Consider the following 16,528-nt stretch of genomic DNA (forward strand, 5'->3'; position numbering starts at 1 on the left):
TCTCTTTACTTGGGGTTGGTGGAATGAAACGATTGCTGCTGAGCTCTGAAACTGCTTGTACTAAAACTGCTGGTGATACGCTTTCCAGGACTGAAAGCATCTGCTGAAACAAAACGTGCAGCATTTTGTATTCTCAGTTTCACAGATTTCATCCAAAATAGGAATGTTTGCATCAGGATTGGCAGCTCTAGAGCTGGAGTTAAGGCTTTGCAAATTCTGACTTTGGACCTAAATCCAAATCAGAAGATTTTGTAGTTAATATTCCTGAAAGAAGTGAAGAACCTCTGTAGAAAAAAAACCCACCAAGTTTCCATTCCGTGATATATTTAGAACATTTATAAAGGAAGAAAAGAACCTGAGGTCACTGGGGGAAAAAATATGGAAATAGGAAGAAAAAAATTGGAAAATATAGTAAAAATGCTCCCAGATCCGTGACACAAGATGACATGTCAGACATAGGTCAGAACATTGAAAGGGAAATTTTGTCTTGTAGAAAAAACTTGTAAATTCTTAAAAAGCTGCTGATATCTTGGTGGGATACTGGGAAAGAAACACTTTTCTTTTGGCAAAATCTCCGCAACAGATGCATCTGGAAAATAGCAAATATCTGCTTGCACCAGTAAAGGTTTTCAACTTCTTTGGCACAAAATCTAGTAAGGTGTGTCTTTTGGGAGATTAATCAGTAGATAAATGAAAAGTCTAGGAGTTCTGAAAGCCACAGATACTTTGCTTCTAGCAGATGAGCCAGGGGAGACATCAAATAAATTTCTCAGTGGTTGATTTTAAATAAGTGCTGCTCAAAAAAAACCCCAAACATACGCAATTTAATTCCTGGATTGCAAAGTTCTGAAAAGATGGAATCCCAACAAGTCAGTAGACAGTCTGAAGTATAATTTTTTTAATCATCAGCCTTGTGCCCACCACTGAAGCCTGTCCATAAGTATTAATAATAATAATTTATAAGTGGGTTTTGTCATTGTTCTTATGTTAATAATGGTCTAATTTGACTAGACAGTATTTGGTAAATCAGCTGTTTTCTGCTCAGTTTAGATGAGTAATGTTAATTTAGTCTTTCTTTGATTAAAAGACCCACTAGAATTGGTCAGAAAGTATCAAAAAAGCAAGCAGGAAACTAAAAAAGCCTCTCGTCATACAGAAGAAAGTAGGACAGTATTGGGTAGAAGCATATGACAAGTTGTATTCCTTTGGGAAGTACATTGATATTATAAGGAAAATACTACTTTTTGTCAGTAGCAAATGATAGTTCTAGTGTTCTCTTATACTAGATGAAGGATTTTGGACATTGGCTAAACTATGATCAAGTGAGATTTGTTTTCTTTTGTTATCCCTGATGGTTTGTTTTAAAAAAAACAATTTTTCTTTGTATGTAGAAAGATCTCTTTTGTAAGGAGCAGTTAATGGCATTGCTGGAGCTAAAGTAGCAATAATTCAGTTTTACTAGTATAGAAGCAGAAAAAGAACTAAATACTTATCATTTTTTGTGAACACATTTCACAGAATGAGTTTAAAAACTGGTATCTTCACAGAAGGATAAAGGATGTAACTCAAATCTTGGCAAGCTGACCATTCTGACTCGCTTCTCTGAGATAAAACAATTTTTAATAAAAAGTCACTTATATGTCCATTTGTTTTAATCATTGTCAAAGGTTATAAAATAAAAAATGTATCTTAGTAATTTTAAAGCGTGACTAAAGGGGATAAGATGACACAGAGGCCATGAAAGAAGTAATTAAGGCAGCTGGTGTAGTGATGATTGTCAGGAAATGACCCATATCATCAGAAAGTATCTGCATATGTCACACAGGTTTCTAAATTCTCCTGTTTAATATCACATATCTTCCTTCCTTTATTTTCTGTGTTTGCATGTGGGATACCTGTTTTACAATGATTTGCTTTTCAAATTATTTCTGTTATTACAAACAAATTATGTAGACAATCACTGCAATTGATGTGATCATAATTCTATTAACTTAAAATTGGTGTTCCACTCTCTTCATTTCAGTCTATAATCATATTGCAGACTAAAATTATTTTTGCTTACCTATTAGAAATAGTAATGTGAAACTGGTTTTTCAGTTGTGGCTGGAGGAAAACCAGCAGTGATTAGACAAAAAATGTTGAAGTAGTTGTATGGGAAAAACCCTAAATCAGAAAGCCAGACTGCTTTGCATGTTATCTAGCTTTTTTTGTGCTATTAGGCAGCTCAAAGAGGACAGTCTTGCCACTATTAAACAGGTGAAAAAATCTGATAGTACCTGGTTACATGTACCACCTTCAAGCCAACTATTCCTCTTGCTGCCCCACGGTGTGATGAGTGTTCTAAGAGAGGAGCAGGCCACAGAGGAGTTAATGAGGCTTTATCATTTCCTAAGTGATATAAGCTAAGCTCTGCTGATTCATGCTAGGACCAGCTGAAATTAGTACTTGAGAGCATTTAAGAGTTTCCTTGATGAGACTTTTCCCTTGATGCTCTCTCATATATCACTTTGGCTAAGACAAAATTTTTGATCCTAACAGCCCTGGAAATACAGAAGAATTGTCCATCTCCATGGCACAAAGTGGGAGCCCAGTTTGTGAGGCTGTATGTGAACTTTTTTTGCCACACATAGTAAAGTCCTTTACATGGTACAGCCATTGATATCAGAGTGTGGTCATAAATAGCGCCTTGATCATGTTTTAGGCGAAATGGAAAAAACTATGTGGGTGCATAGATCACCCTCAAGATCACTGCTTGTCATTGCAGATATAAATGCAGTCCATCTGCTTCCTTCTCACTGGCTCTTGGTTCACCAGTTTGCCTTTTTCTCAACTTGTGGCAGGTGAGGAATGATCTGACTGGCGTCCTCTACGGTGAAGACATCGAGATTTCAGACACTGAGAGTTTTTCCAATGATCCCTGCACAAGTGTAAAGAAGCTTAAGGTATGTGTTGCTGCTTGATGAAAAAGAGAAAATGTTATGGGTTCTTTTTTTCTATGAAGAGGAGTAAGGAAACAAAATTTATGTTAGAATGATGTATTACCACAGTCCATTGCATAATAGTATCAAAAAATGGCATTTTGAAGGCCTAGTCCTTCTTAAGTTAATGAAGGTTAATAGTTCCTAATACTGATACTAAATAAAGAAAGTTGTTGCTGGCTTAGTGTTTGCACTTAAAGCCCCAGTCATAGTGATATACATGTGAAAATTCTTGAGGTCTGGAACCAGAACCCTTTTAAGCCTCTTTCCATTAGCTTCATTACACATTTTAAATTGAATTATTTGCTAACATCATCTACATGATTTGAAATGAATCACAAGGAAAAAAGAAGGAAAAATAAATTTGGTAGCAGAATAATTTTCCATCCTTCTCTTATTATAATGTTTTATTAGACTTCTGGCATCTTATAAAATTAAAACTATATTTTAGCATTATCATGCAGTGCAACCAGCAACAAAGTAGGCACGGGAGATATGAATCTTAAACTGCACAGGAACATGAAAAAATGATTGAACAGCAGGAAAGAAAACACTTTTAAATAGTGAGGATCAAATTGTTTCTAGCATCAAGTACATATGACACACAGTCAAAGCCACAATCCTGCAAATACTTAATGTGCAAGACAGGTGGCAAAAAACTCTTAATAAACTAAATTAAAAAAAAAAAATAAAATTAAAACAAGAATATTGACCTTTGTAAGACTAGACCATTACTGAAGCTGGAAATGTTCTGGAGCATGGTAAACTAAGTTCATTTTATTATTTACACAATCTAGAGATGTAAGCCTGCATGTTTAAAATATTAATAGATAAAGATTATGTTTGTGGAAAGCCATTTGTGTTTCTCCAGTCTAAGCCAGTTTATATTTCCTGTCTGGAAACCTGCCTGGATGGAAGAGACTCCAGGAGGTTTTAGTAAAGTCCACATTTTTGACTAACAATGGCGTAATAACAAGAAAAAATGCATATTAAGCATGGCTCTTTAGACTGGAAGTCAGAAGAAACAATGTGTTTCTAGCTTTCCTCTGCATCAACAACACACTGGGTTGTTTTGCAGAGAATACCAGAACACTGAACTAACAGTATATTTGTTATCTCTTGATATCTTCTTCAAAACAATTTAATAAAAAAATAAATAAGCAATTATCCAGAAAATGGCTTGTTCTGGACAGAAATATAAGGTTAGTTGTTGTTAGGTACATGTCAGACACAGAATTTAGCTAAGCAATTTTAAAACTGTTCATTCCTTTCTTCAACATGTAAACCTCATATAGGGAAGCTGGTATCTGCTTACCTGAAATACCTTTTATTTTCACAAACACATTTAAATTAATGAAATTGATGATTATGGGATGGAAAACAGAAAAATCTGGCATGATTTGCAGAAATATATTTTACATTTCTCTCAGTATCACCTTAGTTTCTACTGCATTGACTGCACAGTTTAAAGGTAAATTTAAGTGGAAGGATATCTATAAAACTCATTTTTGTGTTCAGAGAAAGGGATGGATTTGTATATCCATGTAAATGCTTGGAAATTCTAAGCATGCACAGACAAACTTTAAGAACAGTAACACTTCTGCTTCCAATTTTTCATATCTTGCACATAGGACAAAAGAATTACCATCATATTATGATGGTGGGATTTGATGTCCTCTAGTTCACTTTCACCATCAGCGATTCCATAGCCAAGGTCAGAGGCTTATCTGTAGTTCTTCAAGTGGACATCCAAGCATTTAGAAGGCAGAGCATGTGGATACCTCTGTTGTCAAAGTTGCCCAGGTTTTTGTAGATTTATTGATAACCTCTTGACTGTCAGATGCATGGTAGAGAATAAGACAGAGTATCTGAGCTATTCAATTTAGGTATCTCATAAAGAGCCTGCCAAGACATTGACTTTTCCTGGCAGATGAGATATTGGAGCAATCCTTCTCTGGAAAGCTATATAATACAACATTGTGGTGTTATTCATTAGAAATGAGACAGATTAAAATCTGATCAAAGAAAGGAAGCTCTGAAGGCTGAAAAAAAAATAGCTGCCTATTCCAGCATAATATACATCACTCAAAAACACTGAAAAGGCTAAAGAGTGTCTCGTGTCTGAGGCTGTTAGAAATGGCAGTGAAGGAGATGAGTTGTTCTTCATCCCTCAGTAGAGCATTTTAGATGTGTTGATCCTCACTATCTTCAGGGTTTATATTACTCATTTCCTGGTGCTACCAAATACATTTTATATTTAGTAGCCAAATTATATCCTCACCTATGTGAAAGAAAGAAGGGAGAAAAAGAGTCATTATGTTCTGACATTGTGCTATAGTCTTAATTTATAAAACATGTTTTTATGCAGGGTTTGCCACAACTGTGGGTAAATGAAATGTAACTGTTCCTAATTTTCTTGTTTGAACTTCAGTCCATATGGGAACATATGTATTTCTTACTGAGGGGCAAAGCTTAAATGCTGATATTGCTACTGTAATCTCTGGGAAGAGTAAATATGACAGCTCACCATCTGGCAAACAGTCTAAACATTGGTCTTTTTATGTAAGTGCAGTTTTGGGAGTTGCCTTCCCCCTGGGATGTTTTTAATCATCTTGCAGATCACCTGCCTAGTTCCATTAATTAAAACCTCTTCTGTCAAATATGTTTTAGCTCCATGCAAGCAATTTACAACTCTCTGAAAAAGAGACTTGACACTTGCTGGGATCCAGTGAGTGATTCTTTTGATCCCTATGAGGAAGTTCCACTGTGTTAACTTGCATCATTCTGCAAGGGTTTGTGTAAAGGCATAGTATATCCTTCCAAGGAAATCATGCTGGTTTATAGTCAGGTAATAGTATGAATGAAGGAGTAAAAAAGTTATGCCCAGAAAGCATCTGATGTATCTCTTTGCATGAGTCTGTAATGTGGACTTTGACCCACACTGAGCACTGACATGTACCACCAGCTCTGGTACACTTTGATGCAGACTTCATCATCCATGTGGATAAAACCTCTGCCAGGGACTCGAGCTATGTGCAGTTGCATGATTTTGAAGCGTCAGCATCTCTTATGTGGGATGGAGCCAGCAGATCCAAGCCTGGCATCCAGTGGATCAAGACTTATTTGCAATCTTAAATGCAATTCTTGAAGAACAAATTTGGGGAAAATGTGGAAGCAGATGCAAAAAATGGAGTTCAGGAGGAAGAAGCTGGCTGAGGAGTGTGTCATTGCACAGAGGAAGACTGCTATGCACGAAAGAGGAAGAGCTGTTGTATAAACTTTCCTAAATTAGCTCCTAAATTGTATGTGTTCTGACACACAATTCCTTGGTTAGATGATTCCATACTAAATTATGTGATAATCTGATGGAAGCAATGTCTTAAGGTGTGAAACCACACACCACAGACTTTATGACTTCATTCTGAATGTTGTCACAAAGCCAGTGGGCAGCATTGCTGTGTGTGCACTGGGGGATTAGTATTTATGGATCCACACAATTTACATATTTTGCTTGTTTGTTTTTTTAATTGTTTCTTATCCTATCATAAAATGGAAAGGAATTTCTTCAAATCTTAAGTTTAATTATTTGGTGCTCTGCCATTTATTTTTTAATCAAACTCTGCTACTCTTTTTTTTTTCAAATATTAAGTCTGCATTTTTATGTTCAGAGCAGTCAAGTGACTCAGAGCTCAGGTTCCAAGAATAACCAAATTATTTTTAAAATTGAAAAAAAGAAATAGTAGATGCAGTGAGGTTTTTTGTGCATAATTCCTAAATCTATTTATTGTCCTTACAAAAACTGTAATACTGTTGCTGTAATTTGTGTAATTTGTTTGTTTAGCTTCATGTAACCTTGTTAGATTTGTTTATAAAGAATCTAATCCACTTGAAAAATATTTACTTTATTTTATCAGTCTGTGCCTAAATATAAAAATGAAGAGAAGCAGGCTTACTAAAAAATGCACAGGTTCAGAATGAGCAAAGCCCATTACATTTTTTCTGATTTGAACCAAGCTAAGAATGATACTGTTTTCATGCATTTAATTACACAGGCATTCTAATATCTTATTGCACTGTCCATCATAATATTTTCTGCTGAACAGGAAATAAACAGTGAAATTATCTGAGCTAAAAATCTTTGACAAATTGATTTAATTAAAACTTAAATGTTTTTGCCACTGAAAATCATACCAAATCATATGTTTGTTTTTTCCTTGGAGGGGGAAAGAACTATTTAGTAATTCAAAGCAGGTCTTATATGAAAGAAATGAAAAATTAGATTTGCTCAAGCTTTTGCAGAGAACTCTGCCTTTGTGTGAAAGAAAAGGTAATGTGAAGTCATAAAAGTGTGTTTTATGCATATTAGAAGTAATTTTTCATGTTAGGAAGAGGTTAGTCCTGTTCCTGGAGAGATATTTTTCTGCATATGCTCCTGAATTTAGGGAGACTCTTAATATGTTTTTAAGTTTGAAAGTAAAATTGTTCTTTGGACTTCAGTCATAGGTTCTTAAACTGTGATGATTTTTTTAAATGTGTGGAGGTAGGAGGGAGTAGGGAGCGGGTTGACAATGTGTTATAGTGACTATAGAGAAGATGTATGAATAAAACCTTTAAAAATTACTAAAGCAGGCATAATATCAAAGCATTTGATCTCACAAATCTCATTTCTTAATTTTACAGTGTTATTTCATTCAGATAGTGATAAGTTCATGTCTTCAACTGGTTCTAATATGCAAAATTGCAGAAGAAATATTGCAAGGAAGCAAAAGAATATTTGATATTTTAATGTTATTGAATACTAATATTTGACTGTAGTATCAGTTTTACTCTCATTAGTACTATAGCCTAATCATTTTCTGCACCTCAACTTTTTTTTTTCTTTTGCGTTACTTCAAGTTCTTGAACTTCTACAAGATGAAGTAGCTCTGTATTAATTCTGTCTGCAGCTGTAATCTGTGCTAACTCCCTGCTTGACCTGAATGGCCAATTAAAGTGGTGTCTGGAAGCTGAGACTGTGTTTAACTGCCACACATTTTATTCAATCTGCAGGGTAATGACGTTCGGATAATCCTGGGCCAGTTTGATGAGGAAATGGCTGTGAAAGTTTTCTGCTGTGTAAGTAAATATATTTAATTGCATATAAGACTAGAGAATGTGCTGCATTTGAATAAAAAGTAACTTGAGCATAAGCATTTCTTCATGGAGTTCAGCTCTGTGAAGGTTTATATCCTAAAGAGAGGTTACACATGCTTAGTTCCATTTCTCTCTCAATAAAATACTTTGTACTTGACTTCAGTGGAATTTAAGCATAGGCTGCATGGTTAGCTTCTTATTATTATTATTTTCCTGTAGTGGAATTAAATGCCAAATCAAACTTGAGTATTGCTCTTCTCATCAGATCCAGCGAAATACTTGCATATTTAGCAGCAGATAGAGAGAGAACTGCAAGATTTTGATCTTGTCCAAGAGCTGGGTTCTGGTGATAATGTCTGTGTGTATGAGTTTTGCATGTTTTGCTTTTAAAGAATAAGAAATTCAAGCCAGTTCCTATACATCCTAACTCAGCAACACTAATAATTTTTGCTGCTGAAAATGTTGCTAATTGTACAGTTGTCATTCCCATCTGACTGCTGTACCTGTTTTACCTGTATTACATGAAAGCAAATACTAATTGGTAAAAAATAAAGGGTTTTTAACCATAACAGTAAGACTTGCAAACAAAAAATTCTCTATCCTCACCATTTTTTCGTGTGAATGTGCTGCAAACCTATCCACTGTTATTGCCTTTAAAAGTAGCAGGATTAGAATGTGGATCTCTACTTGTACCAGCCCGAAAAAAATCCCAAAGAGAAAGATTTTGGTGGCCTAAGTATTGAGTTTTTAGTCTGAATAGTTAGATTAATCCAAGAACACAGTAAATAAAATGGAAAAGCAATAATGACAGCATCTAAATTTCCAACGGTGTTTTTTAGTATTCACTTAGTGAGACAGTTGCCTATCCTTGGAAAGAAAAGAAAGGCAGAAGTTCAAAATCTGAGTGCTACATGTGCCTCAGATCCATTTTGGCTCTTACTCAGCAGCTGTCCCAGTTGGTGGCAAATTTTGGAAAGGAGATTGTAGAGTGTGTTTGGAAAGAACAAAATCTGTTTTCATCCAAAAGGAAATGGAAAGTATTATTTTATTTTTCATTCTTCTCATCTCTGACAGGTCTTTGTATATAGATCTTTTTATACTGCCATTTAAATTGGATTGACAGACATAATCTCCTATTTTTTCATTCCTGGAAGAAAGAGTAGTACTTCTGCAGCCCAGATCCTCTTCAGATCTCTTGTGATTGGGCTGCATTTCCCCAGCAGAGGGGTCCTGGTCAGAATTGTCTTCCAATCCAATATTGGCAAGAGATTGGCCTCATTTCTAGTTGCCCTTAATTTCTAGTTGCATTTCGCTACAATCCTCCTCTTAATCCATATGCAAGTGAGGCCACTGAAGAAATGCTAGAATTCCTTGGAGGGGCAGGCTGTCCTTTAGTCTGCTTTGTGGTTGTCTGAAGGGTTCCAGGGAGAGGATGTCACTGTCAAATGAACGCTGGCCACAGCTGTCTGTGGCTGCGGTTTGGTGTGAATGTGGGAAATGTGCGTAACTCTCAGCAGTTTAAAGCGTGGTGGCTGTTCCTAAAGTACATTAGTGTCAAAAATAATGAGGTGGATTTTTCTGGAGCCCCCAGAAATCTGAAAGATCACACATTAAGGCTTTTTTAAATACATTTATTTGAGAGCTTCAGCAGGAGACTGAATGCAGGAGAGGGCAGTTCAAAGTAGGTCATTTATATATTAATGCACTACAATATGTCAGAAAGCTTGTTATTAGTCATAAAATATATTGTTGACTCATGCACTCCTACAGATGTATGTCTAAGAGCACCAAGAGCACAATATTTTAGATATGTCAAGGTTTTTAACTCCTTTTGTCCAGGTGTATCTTCAGACAGGTTTCAATTGTGATTACCTTTTATATTCTGCAGGGTTACTGACATTAGTCAGGAAAAGGCTTTGAGTTTGTTAAAGGAAGATGTTTTTTCACTAGTGCAAGACTTTTTTTATTATTTTTTTTTCCTGATTGTGATTTATCCTACATATTATTTGGCAAAGACTTATGTAGGTAGTAAAACCACTAAAGGATGCTTCACTTTTCTGCCTGGATTCAACAGTCATATGCTGTGAGGTTTCCTCAGGACATCCATTGGAGTTTATCTAAGATCATAAAACCATTTAGGTTGTAAAAGACCTTTGAGATTATCAAATCCAACCATTAACCCAGCACTGCCAACTCCACCACTAAGCCATGTCCCTAAGTGCATCTGCACATCTTTTAAATGCCTTCTATGATGGTGACTCAACCTCTTCCCTGGTCCCTGATAATCCTTTCAGTTAAGAAGTCTTTCCTAATATCCAATCTAAACCACCTCTATTGCAACTTCATATCATTTCCTCTTTTTCTATTCTTTGTATTTGGAAGAAGAGACCAACACCCACGCACAGAAAAAAAAAAAAAAAAAAAAGGACTAAAAGATAGTATAATTCAGTAGCAAACTTTAAAAACAGGACAGGACTGGTTCAAGCCAAAGTGAATGTTGGCAGGTATTTTCTACAAGGACTTAAATAAGCTTAGCTGTTCATTTATCACCAGTGTCGAAAACAGTGAGCAATTTTAGTTCTATGGGAAATCTTAGCTTTATAATTCATTTTCACTTCAGTGGAATGAATGTGATGTTTTCTTAGAATAGAAATTAGCATCTTTTGGTCAAAAATTGATACTTCAATGATCAATAAATTGCCAATAATTGTTTGCTACATAAGAAATATCTCTTACATTGATCTCTTTGTTCTAAATAAGCATTTATTTATGGATTCAAACAAGAATTAAATGTTTTAAAAGAAAAAAAAATCAGTTTCACAAGGGCAAAAATTGTCCATGCCAGTTTTCCTGGCTGCTTGACAGCAACTCGGGGCTTTGCATAGGGCATGGGAGAAAAATTAAGGAAATTTTATGACTACTTTATGCTGTTCTGGTGGTACAAAGTGTGTGCAAACCTTCTTCAGCTTGGTCTTGTCTGCCAAAAACCCTTCTCCTTAGAAACTAAAACTTCTAAGTATTGGTCTGTGTGTACTCAAACAGTTCAAGAAAGATCCATGTGTTTCAAGTACTTGTATCTTTTAAGCATCAAACTCATCTCCATTTAGCAGAATCAATAGGGAGAAAATGGTGGCAAAAAAGCATTATTTGCAATAAGTTTTCTGGGACACAAACACTGAAATGTCTGAATACTATTGACTGTCACTAGAAAAATGACTGCAAGGTCGTGATGCTCAGCTTCAGAGGAGCTGAACTTCTTTGTACTTTTGCCTTCCCCAGACTACCCTCCAAACTCTGTCCTTCCACCATATCACAAAGGCAGAGCTGACAGCTTTTAGTGTTTGTTTTGTGTTTTGTTAAAACAGATTGTTGCAGAAATGTGAAAGTGTAACCAGTCTTTCAGGCAACCATGTTGGTTTGGGAATGATCCCTTGTTTCCAGGATGAAATTTCTGGCTATTTTGAAACTTTCAATTTCCAGCCCATTTCCCAGGGCATTCACAGATTATGCAGGAAGCAGTACAAGTGCTTATGCAAACAGAAAATTTCCAGCAGTTCTAATTTCAGAATAGTTCACAGCCAATACTTTCTGGCAACACACAATTTGATACTTTAATCTCTATAGAGCAGGGGAAGCTACGTAAGATTGTCCTTCTCTATAAGCACTATTCTGTATCAGTTTGTGTCCTCATGATTCGAAAACTGTCAGATAAAAAACACTGAGTCACTGAAAGGTCTTGAATGACCTAACTGTATAATGAAAACTCTTTTAGAAGGAAGTGCTGCAGGATGGAATTGCTATTTTCCTCGCAGGTGGCGCTGGAATACAGTGTCCCCATAGCTATGCAGGAGTGGAGGTGGGTAGGAGGACAGAAGCAGATATGTTTCTGGAAGGGAAGAATTAACAAGCAAGAGAAAGACAAACTGTTTTTGTGGATTGTGGAATAAGTAATATATGAGATGCAAGACACCAGGTTTCAGACAGGACTTCCAAGCAGCATTGTATACAAAGGCATGAAATTTGATTTTGGCTGAACAAAAGCTTCTGCAACCAGGGGCCAAATAAATCTGCTTTGTGCACAATGCTGTTATGAGCAGAGCTGGCATCATTATAATAGACTTCACAGATTTAAAGCCCATTTTTAATTTGGGCATTAACATATTTAAGAGGCTGTCCTATTTCATATATTCTGCTATTGATCTTTACTTCTCTGATAGGCTTTTTGTATGATCTTTGGGATACTTTTCAAAACAGTTATTTCAGAACGACTAATATGTCCTGTTTGCATTCTTACAATTTCCTCCTTTGATAATATTTTCTATGAAGATACAGCAGTTTTCCTGTTAAGAGCTCTAAGCTTGCACCATGTATTTCTAAAAATTAGAATTTTAATCTTAGTCATTCTATCTCAAGTATTGCTTATATTAGGAGGCAAAGAAGCATGAAACCTGCAGTTCTGAAATGGAGTCTGACTGAAATGTCAAAAGAAAAACATCTAGTTGCAAGACAGTGAGAGAAACATCTGATATAAAATTTGCTAATTTTATCCTAGAACAGTCTTCCCAATCAAAGAGAATATTTGAGAATAGATCAGCTTTTAGGTACAACAGCATATGTGCCTGACTAAGGAAGTATTTCTGTTTCCTGTTATATTTATGTGCTAAGTATTGAAAGGAGATAACTATAATCTCAGTATCTTGGATTACAGTGGGCTGTATTCAGTATTCCAACAATATAGAATTTCAAATGAAGAAAATTCTTGCTGAGAAAAATAATCATTAAGATTTTGCTTTATCAATTCACTATTCACTCATGCTCCTCAGAAGGAACTGCTAACTTTAATGTTACTGTGGTCTGTTTTTGAGCAGTCAACTAATTGACATTTGTAATGTGTGATTTGATCATGCCTATAGACCAAGTTTTCTTGTTCACCTAGTCTCTGGATTGGCTTAAGGGTGATAATAACTTAGTTTAAATGTGGTAGCATGGTGGTTCTATCACTTATTTAATAGCTGCGTTATGAAGAACTTTCTGTGGATAGCTGTGTCTCCTGTTTTTGTTTCTCTTTAATTGCCTCAGTTTCATTTTTCTGTTTTTTAAGAAATGATCCACTGAAAGAAAAACAAGGTTTAACAAATTCTCATGTCCTGAATTCTTAAGTCAGGAGTCTTCAAAAAAAGTCTTCATTATTAGCAAGTAATTATTCTAAACTGTTTAAAATACTTGTGCACCCCAATTACATATAATTTTATTAGTAATGAAAAAAAAACTTAATAAAAAGCAATTGGTTTTATGTTCAACCTCTATTACAATGACCATTATCTTTTCTGGTTTTCTTATTTGCAGGCTTATGAAGAAGAAATGTATGGCAGCAAATATCAGTGGATTATTCCAGGGTGGTATGAAAATCTTTGGTGGGAATCCTGGATTAATTCCTCACAGTGTCTCAGCAAAAATCTGCTTGCAGCCATGGAAGGTTATATTGGAGTGGATTTTGAGCCTCTCAGCTCAAACACAAATAAGACTATATCAGGAAGGGTTAGTATTTTTCTTCCATCTATTTTATTATACCGTCAGTTCTCTCACTGCTGGGTTGGCGCAGTAAAGCACCAAGGAGGGGGGTGAAGGGTTCTTCTACCAAGTGACCTGGCAGTCATCACAGTCAGTTTCACCACTTTTCACTAGTTTGAAAATTTAAAATATTTGAAAATCAAATCTAATTCTTTATAGAGTAAGAAAGCACCAAAGTCCCTTGCTTCAAATCTGCCCTCTTGCCCCAGCAAGAACTTTATAGTTAAATGTACATTAAAGTCTGAATTACAGTCTTTGGTATCATGTGCTGTGTCACTTCAAGTTAAATAGTTGAGCACAGAAACAGAAAACTCTTATATTTAAATCTGTTCTGGAAACAGCCAATTTGAATGTCGATTTGTGCCTCTCAGAACTAGGGGGCAGCAGGGGAGGCTTGTTTTAAATATAAAAATATGTGCTGTTTCCATAAAGCTTATAAAATTTTATCACGGAACAAATCCATACAAACTCTGACCAATGAATAAACATACCTGATTTTGCTGCTTTTCTTTTTTTTTTTTTTTCCATCTGCCTTTCATGCCTTGCTGAGTGAGCATAAAAGGCAACTTTACTAATGGGCAACTCATCATGTGGTAGCACACCATCCAGAATGTAGTGAACTTGTAAAATATAGACAAATTTCCACTCAAAATTTCATATTGAGCAAACAGTTGCTCAAGTAAAGGCTATTTGATTTGTGTTACCCTGTAAAGCGTAATCAGACCACTGATTTGCAGGGATACACTTATTCTCTGTTCTACTATTATGGCTCACCAGTGTAAAGTTTTGGTTGAACTGGAGCCTTTTGTCCAAAATTAAAATAAAGCAAGTTATCATTTATACTGTGAGGCAGTACAACTGCTTTCAGTCTCTCCTAGTTCTGCTTCCCAATCTCACCAGAATTTTTTAAATCAGGCAATACATGTTTCTTCAATTTTATTTTCTTCCATAATTTTTATTTTGGAGGCTTTTTCTGTGTTAGTTATGCTCATCTCTAAATTGGATGCTGCAGTTTGAGATGTTGGTTTGGATTCAACTCTGTAAAATGTTGAGGTGAAACTGAATTTTTTCTCCTCTGCAGACTCCACAGCAGTATGAAAAGGAATACAATGCTAAACGTGGTGATGGGCAATCCAGCAAATTTCATGGTTATGCCTATGATGGAATATGGGTGATTGCCAGGACGCTGCAGCGGGCAATGAATTATCTGAATTCCACCAAAAAGCACCAAAAAATTGAAGATTTTAACTACACAAATCACAAACTCGGCAAAATTTTTCTGGATGCTATGAATGAAACCAGATTCTTTGGAGTAACGGTAAGTCCTCATCAGATAATTGTGGGATGCAGGAAGCTTGTGATTTTGTGTCAGTAGTTGAAACAAGTATTAAATATTAAGTGCGCTTGAAAAAGAAACACAGTTGTGTATTTCTTCTATCTTCAGAGCTTCCAGTTCCACTTTATATTAAAAATTAATGTTGTTGCCTTGACAGTCTTGCTCATTACCTGACTTCAGATGCCAAGGGATGACACTGTACAATTCCTCAGTTATCAGATTTTTAAGCATGAATGTCATCTGAATTAACAAATCAGAATGGTCTCAAGGGAACCACAAGTTTTGCAAGCTGCAGTGACCTTTTAAGTGAATGTTTTAGCAGTTAAGGAGTAGCTGGAATGTGATCTGAAAATCCGTATTTCTCTCCATCATTTAGGTTTGGTAATAGGTTATAGTACACTGTCTCTATCTCCACTGCTGTACATCCTAGATATTCTTGCAACATGCTTCAGCTGTGATTTAAATTTATTAATAATTTGTATTTTTTCAGTTAAGTACAAAGTGTGCTCATACTGACTTTAGAAGAACTAGTCATATACAGTAGTATCCTCATTCCGATTTCAATTGTACAATTGCAAACACTTAAGGGTTTTTTGGTTTTATTTTTTAGAATTTTTTTACATTTCTTTTGCTTTTTAGCAGAGTGAAACAGGTGCTAGCAGTGTGGTCTTAAAACTTCTTAATTCCTTAATTGTATCTGAGGGAATGTCAGTCAGAAGTTTGTGGTGCATATGTGTTCAGGTGTCTTCAGAGCTCACCAGGAGAGATGAGCAGACCCCATTTCAGGGAAAATGGTCTTTGGAGTTTCCAAGAGCTGCTACAAGGAACCTACTGGAACATGTTTTGTCATGCATGTTGTCAAGGTTGACATTCATGTCAGAAACTGGTTCAAGGAGGAAATGCCTGCACAAATACACCAACAAGGTGTAAAGGCTCAACCTTTTGGTATCCTTGTTAATTGCTGAAAAAGCTTTCTGTGACATGGTACAATTGAAATTAATGCAGAATTTCTAAGTCAAAACCAACCGTATGGCAAGACAATACTAATATCTAGTTGCTTTCACAATATGAATTTTGTTTTCATTTTACACTGAATTTGACTGAAAGTCTCAGTAAAAGAATTTTTTATTCCATTGCATCCACAGTAGGATCTTTGATGAAGCTTTCAGACAGTAGCAGCTATGAGCCAGACTCTGCAGGGACTCACATATATTTGTCTTGCGTTATTCCATGTATGGCATCTATCAATAGGCTTGAAATTGAATATTGTTATGTAGCTCATTTTTGGTTGGGGTTTGTTTTATTTGGGTTTTTTTGTTTTGTTTTGTTTTGTTTTTTGTTTTTTATTATCCTTTTGCCTTCTGTGGTGAAATTGATAGATCTTGATAGATTTTATTAGCATTGCTTAATTACTCTTCACTGCTTCTTCTCCAAAAAAAACCCAAAAAACCCACCAAAAAAAACCACCCCAAAAAACCTCCAAAAAACCAAAAAACACCCACCAAAAAAC

General features: G+C 35.6%; 1 protein-coding gene across 1 annotated transcript in view; it reads left to right on the forward strand.

The window, feature by feature from the left end:
- Positions 1-16,528, forward strand: part of GABBR2 (gamma-aminobutyric acid type B receptor subunit 2) — a gene marked incomplete at both ends in the record, with an annotated part of 453,856 nt that overhangs the window by 211,066 nt on the left and 226,262 nt on the right. Inside the window, 4 exons of the mRNA XM_083878236.1 lie at positions 2,841-2,942; positions 8,028-8,093; positions 13,458-13,649; positions 14,764-15,000. Of these exons, the coding sequence (XP_083734362.1) occupies positions 2,841-2,942; positions 8,028-8,093; positions 13,458-13,649; positions 14,764-15,000 (597 nt within the window). The remainder of the gene's footprint in view (positions 1-2,840; positions 2,943-8,027; positions 8,094-13,457; positions 13,650-14,763; positions 15,001-16,528) is intronic.

This window comes from Zosterops lateralis (genome assembly GCF_965231275.1).
Source record: "Zosterops lateralis genome assembly, chromosome: 1".
In the NCBI taxonomy this organism is placed as follows: domain Eukaryota; kingdom Metazoa; phylum Chordata; class Aves; order Passeriformes; family Zosteropidae; genus Zosterops; species Zosterops lateralis.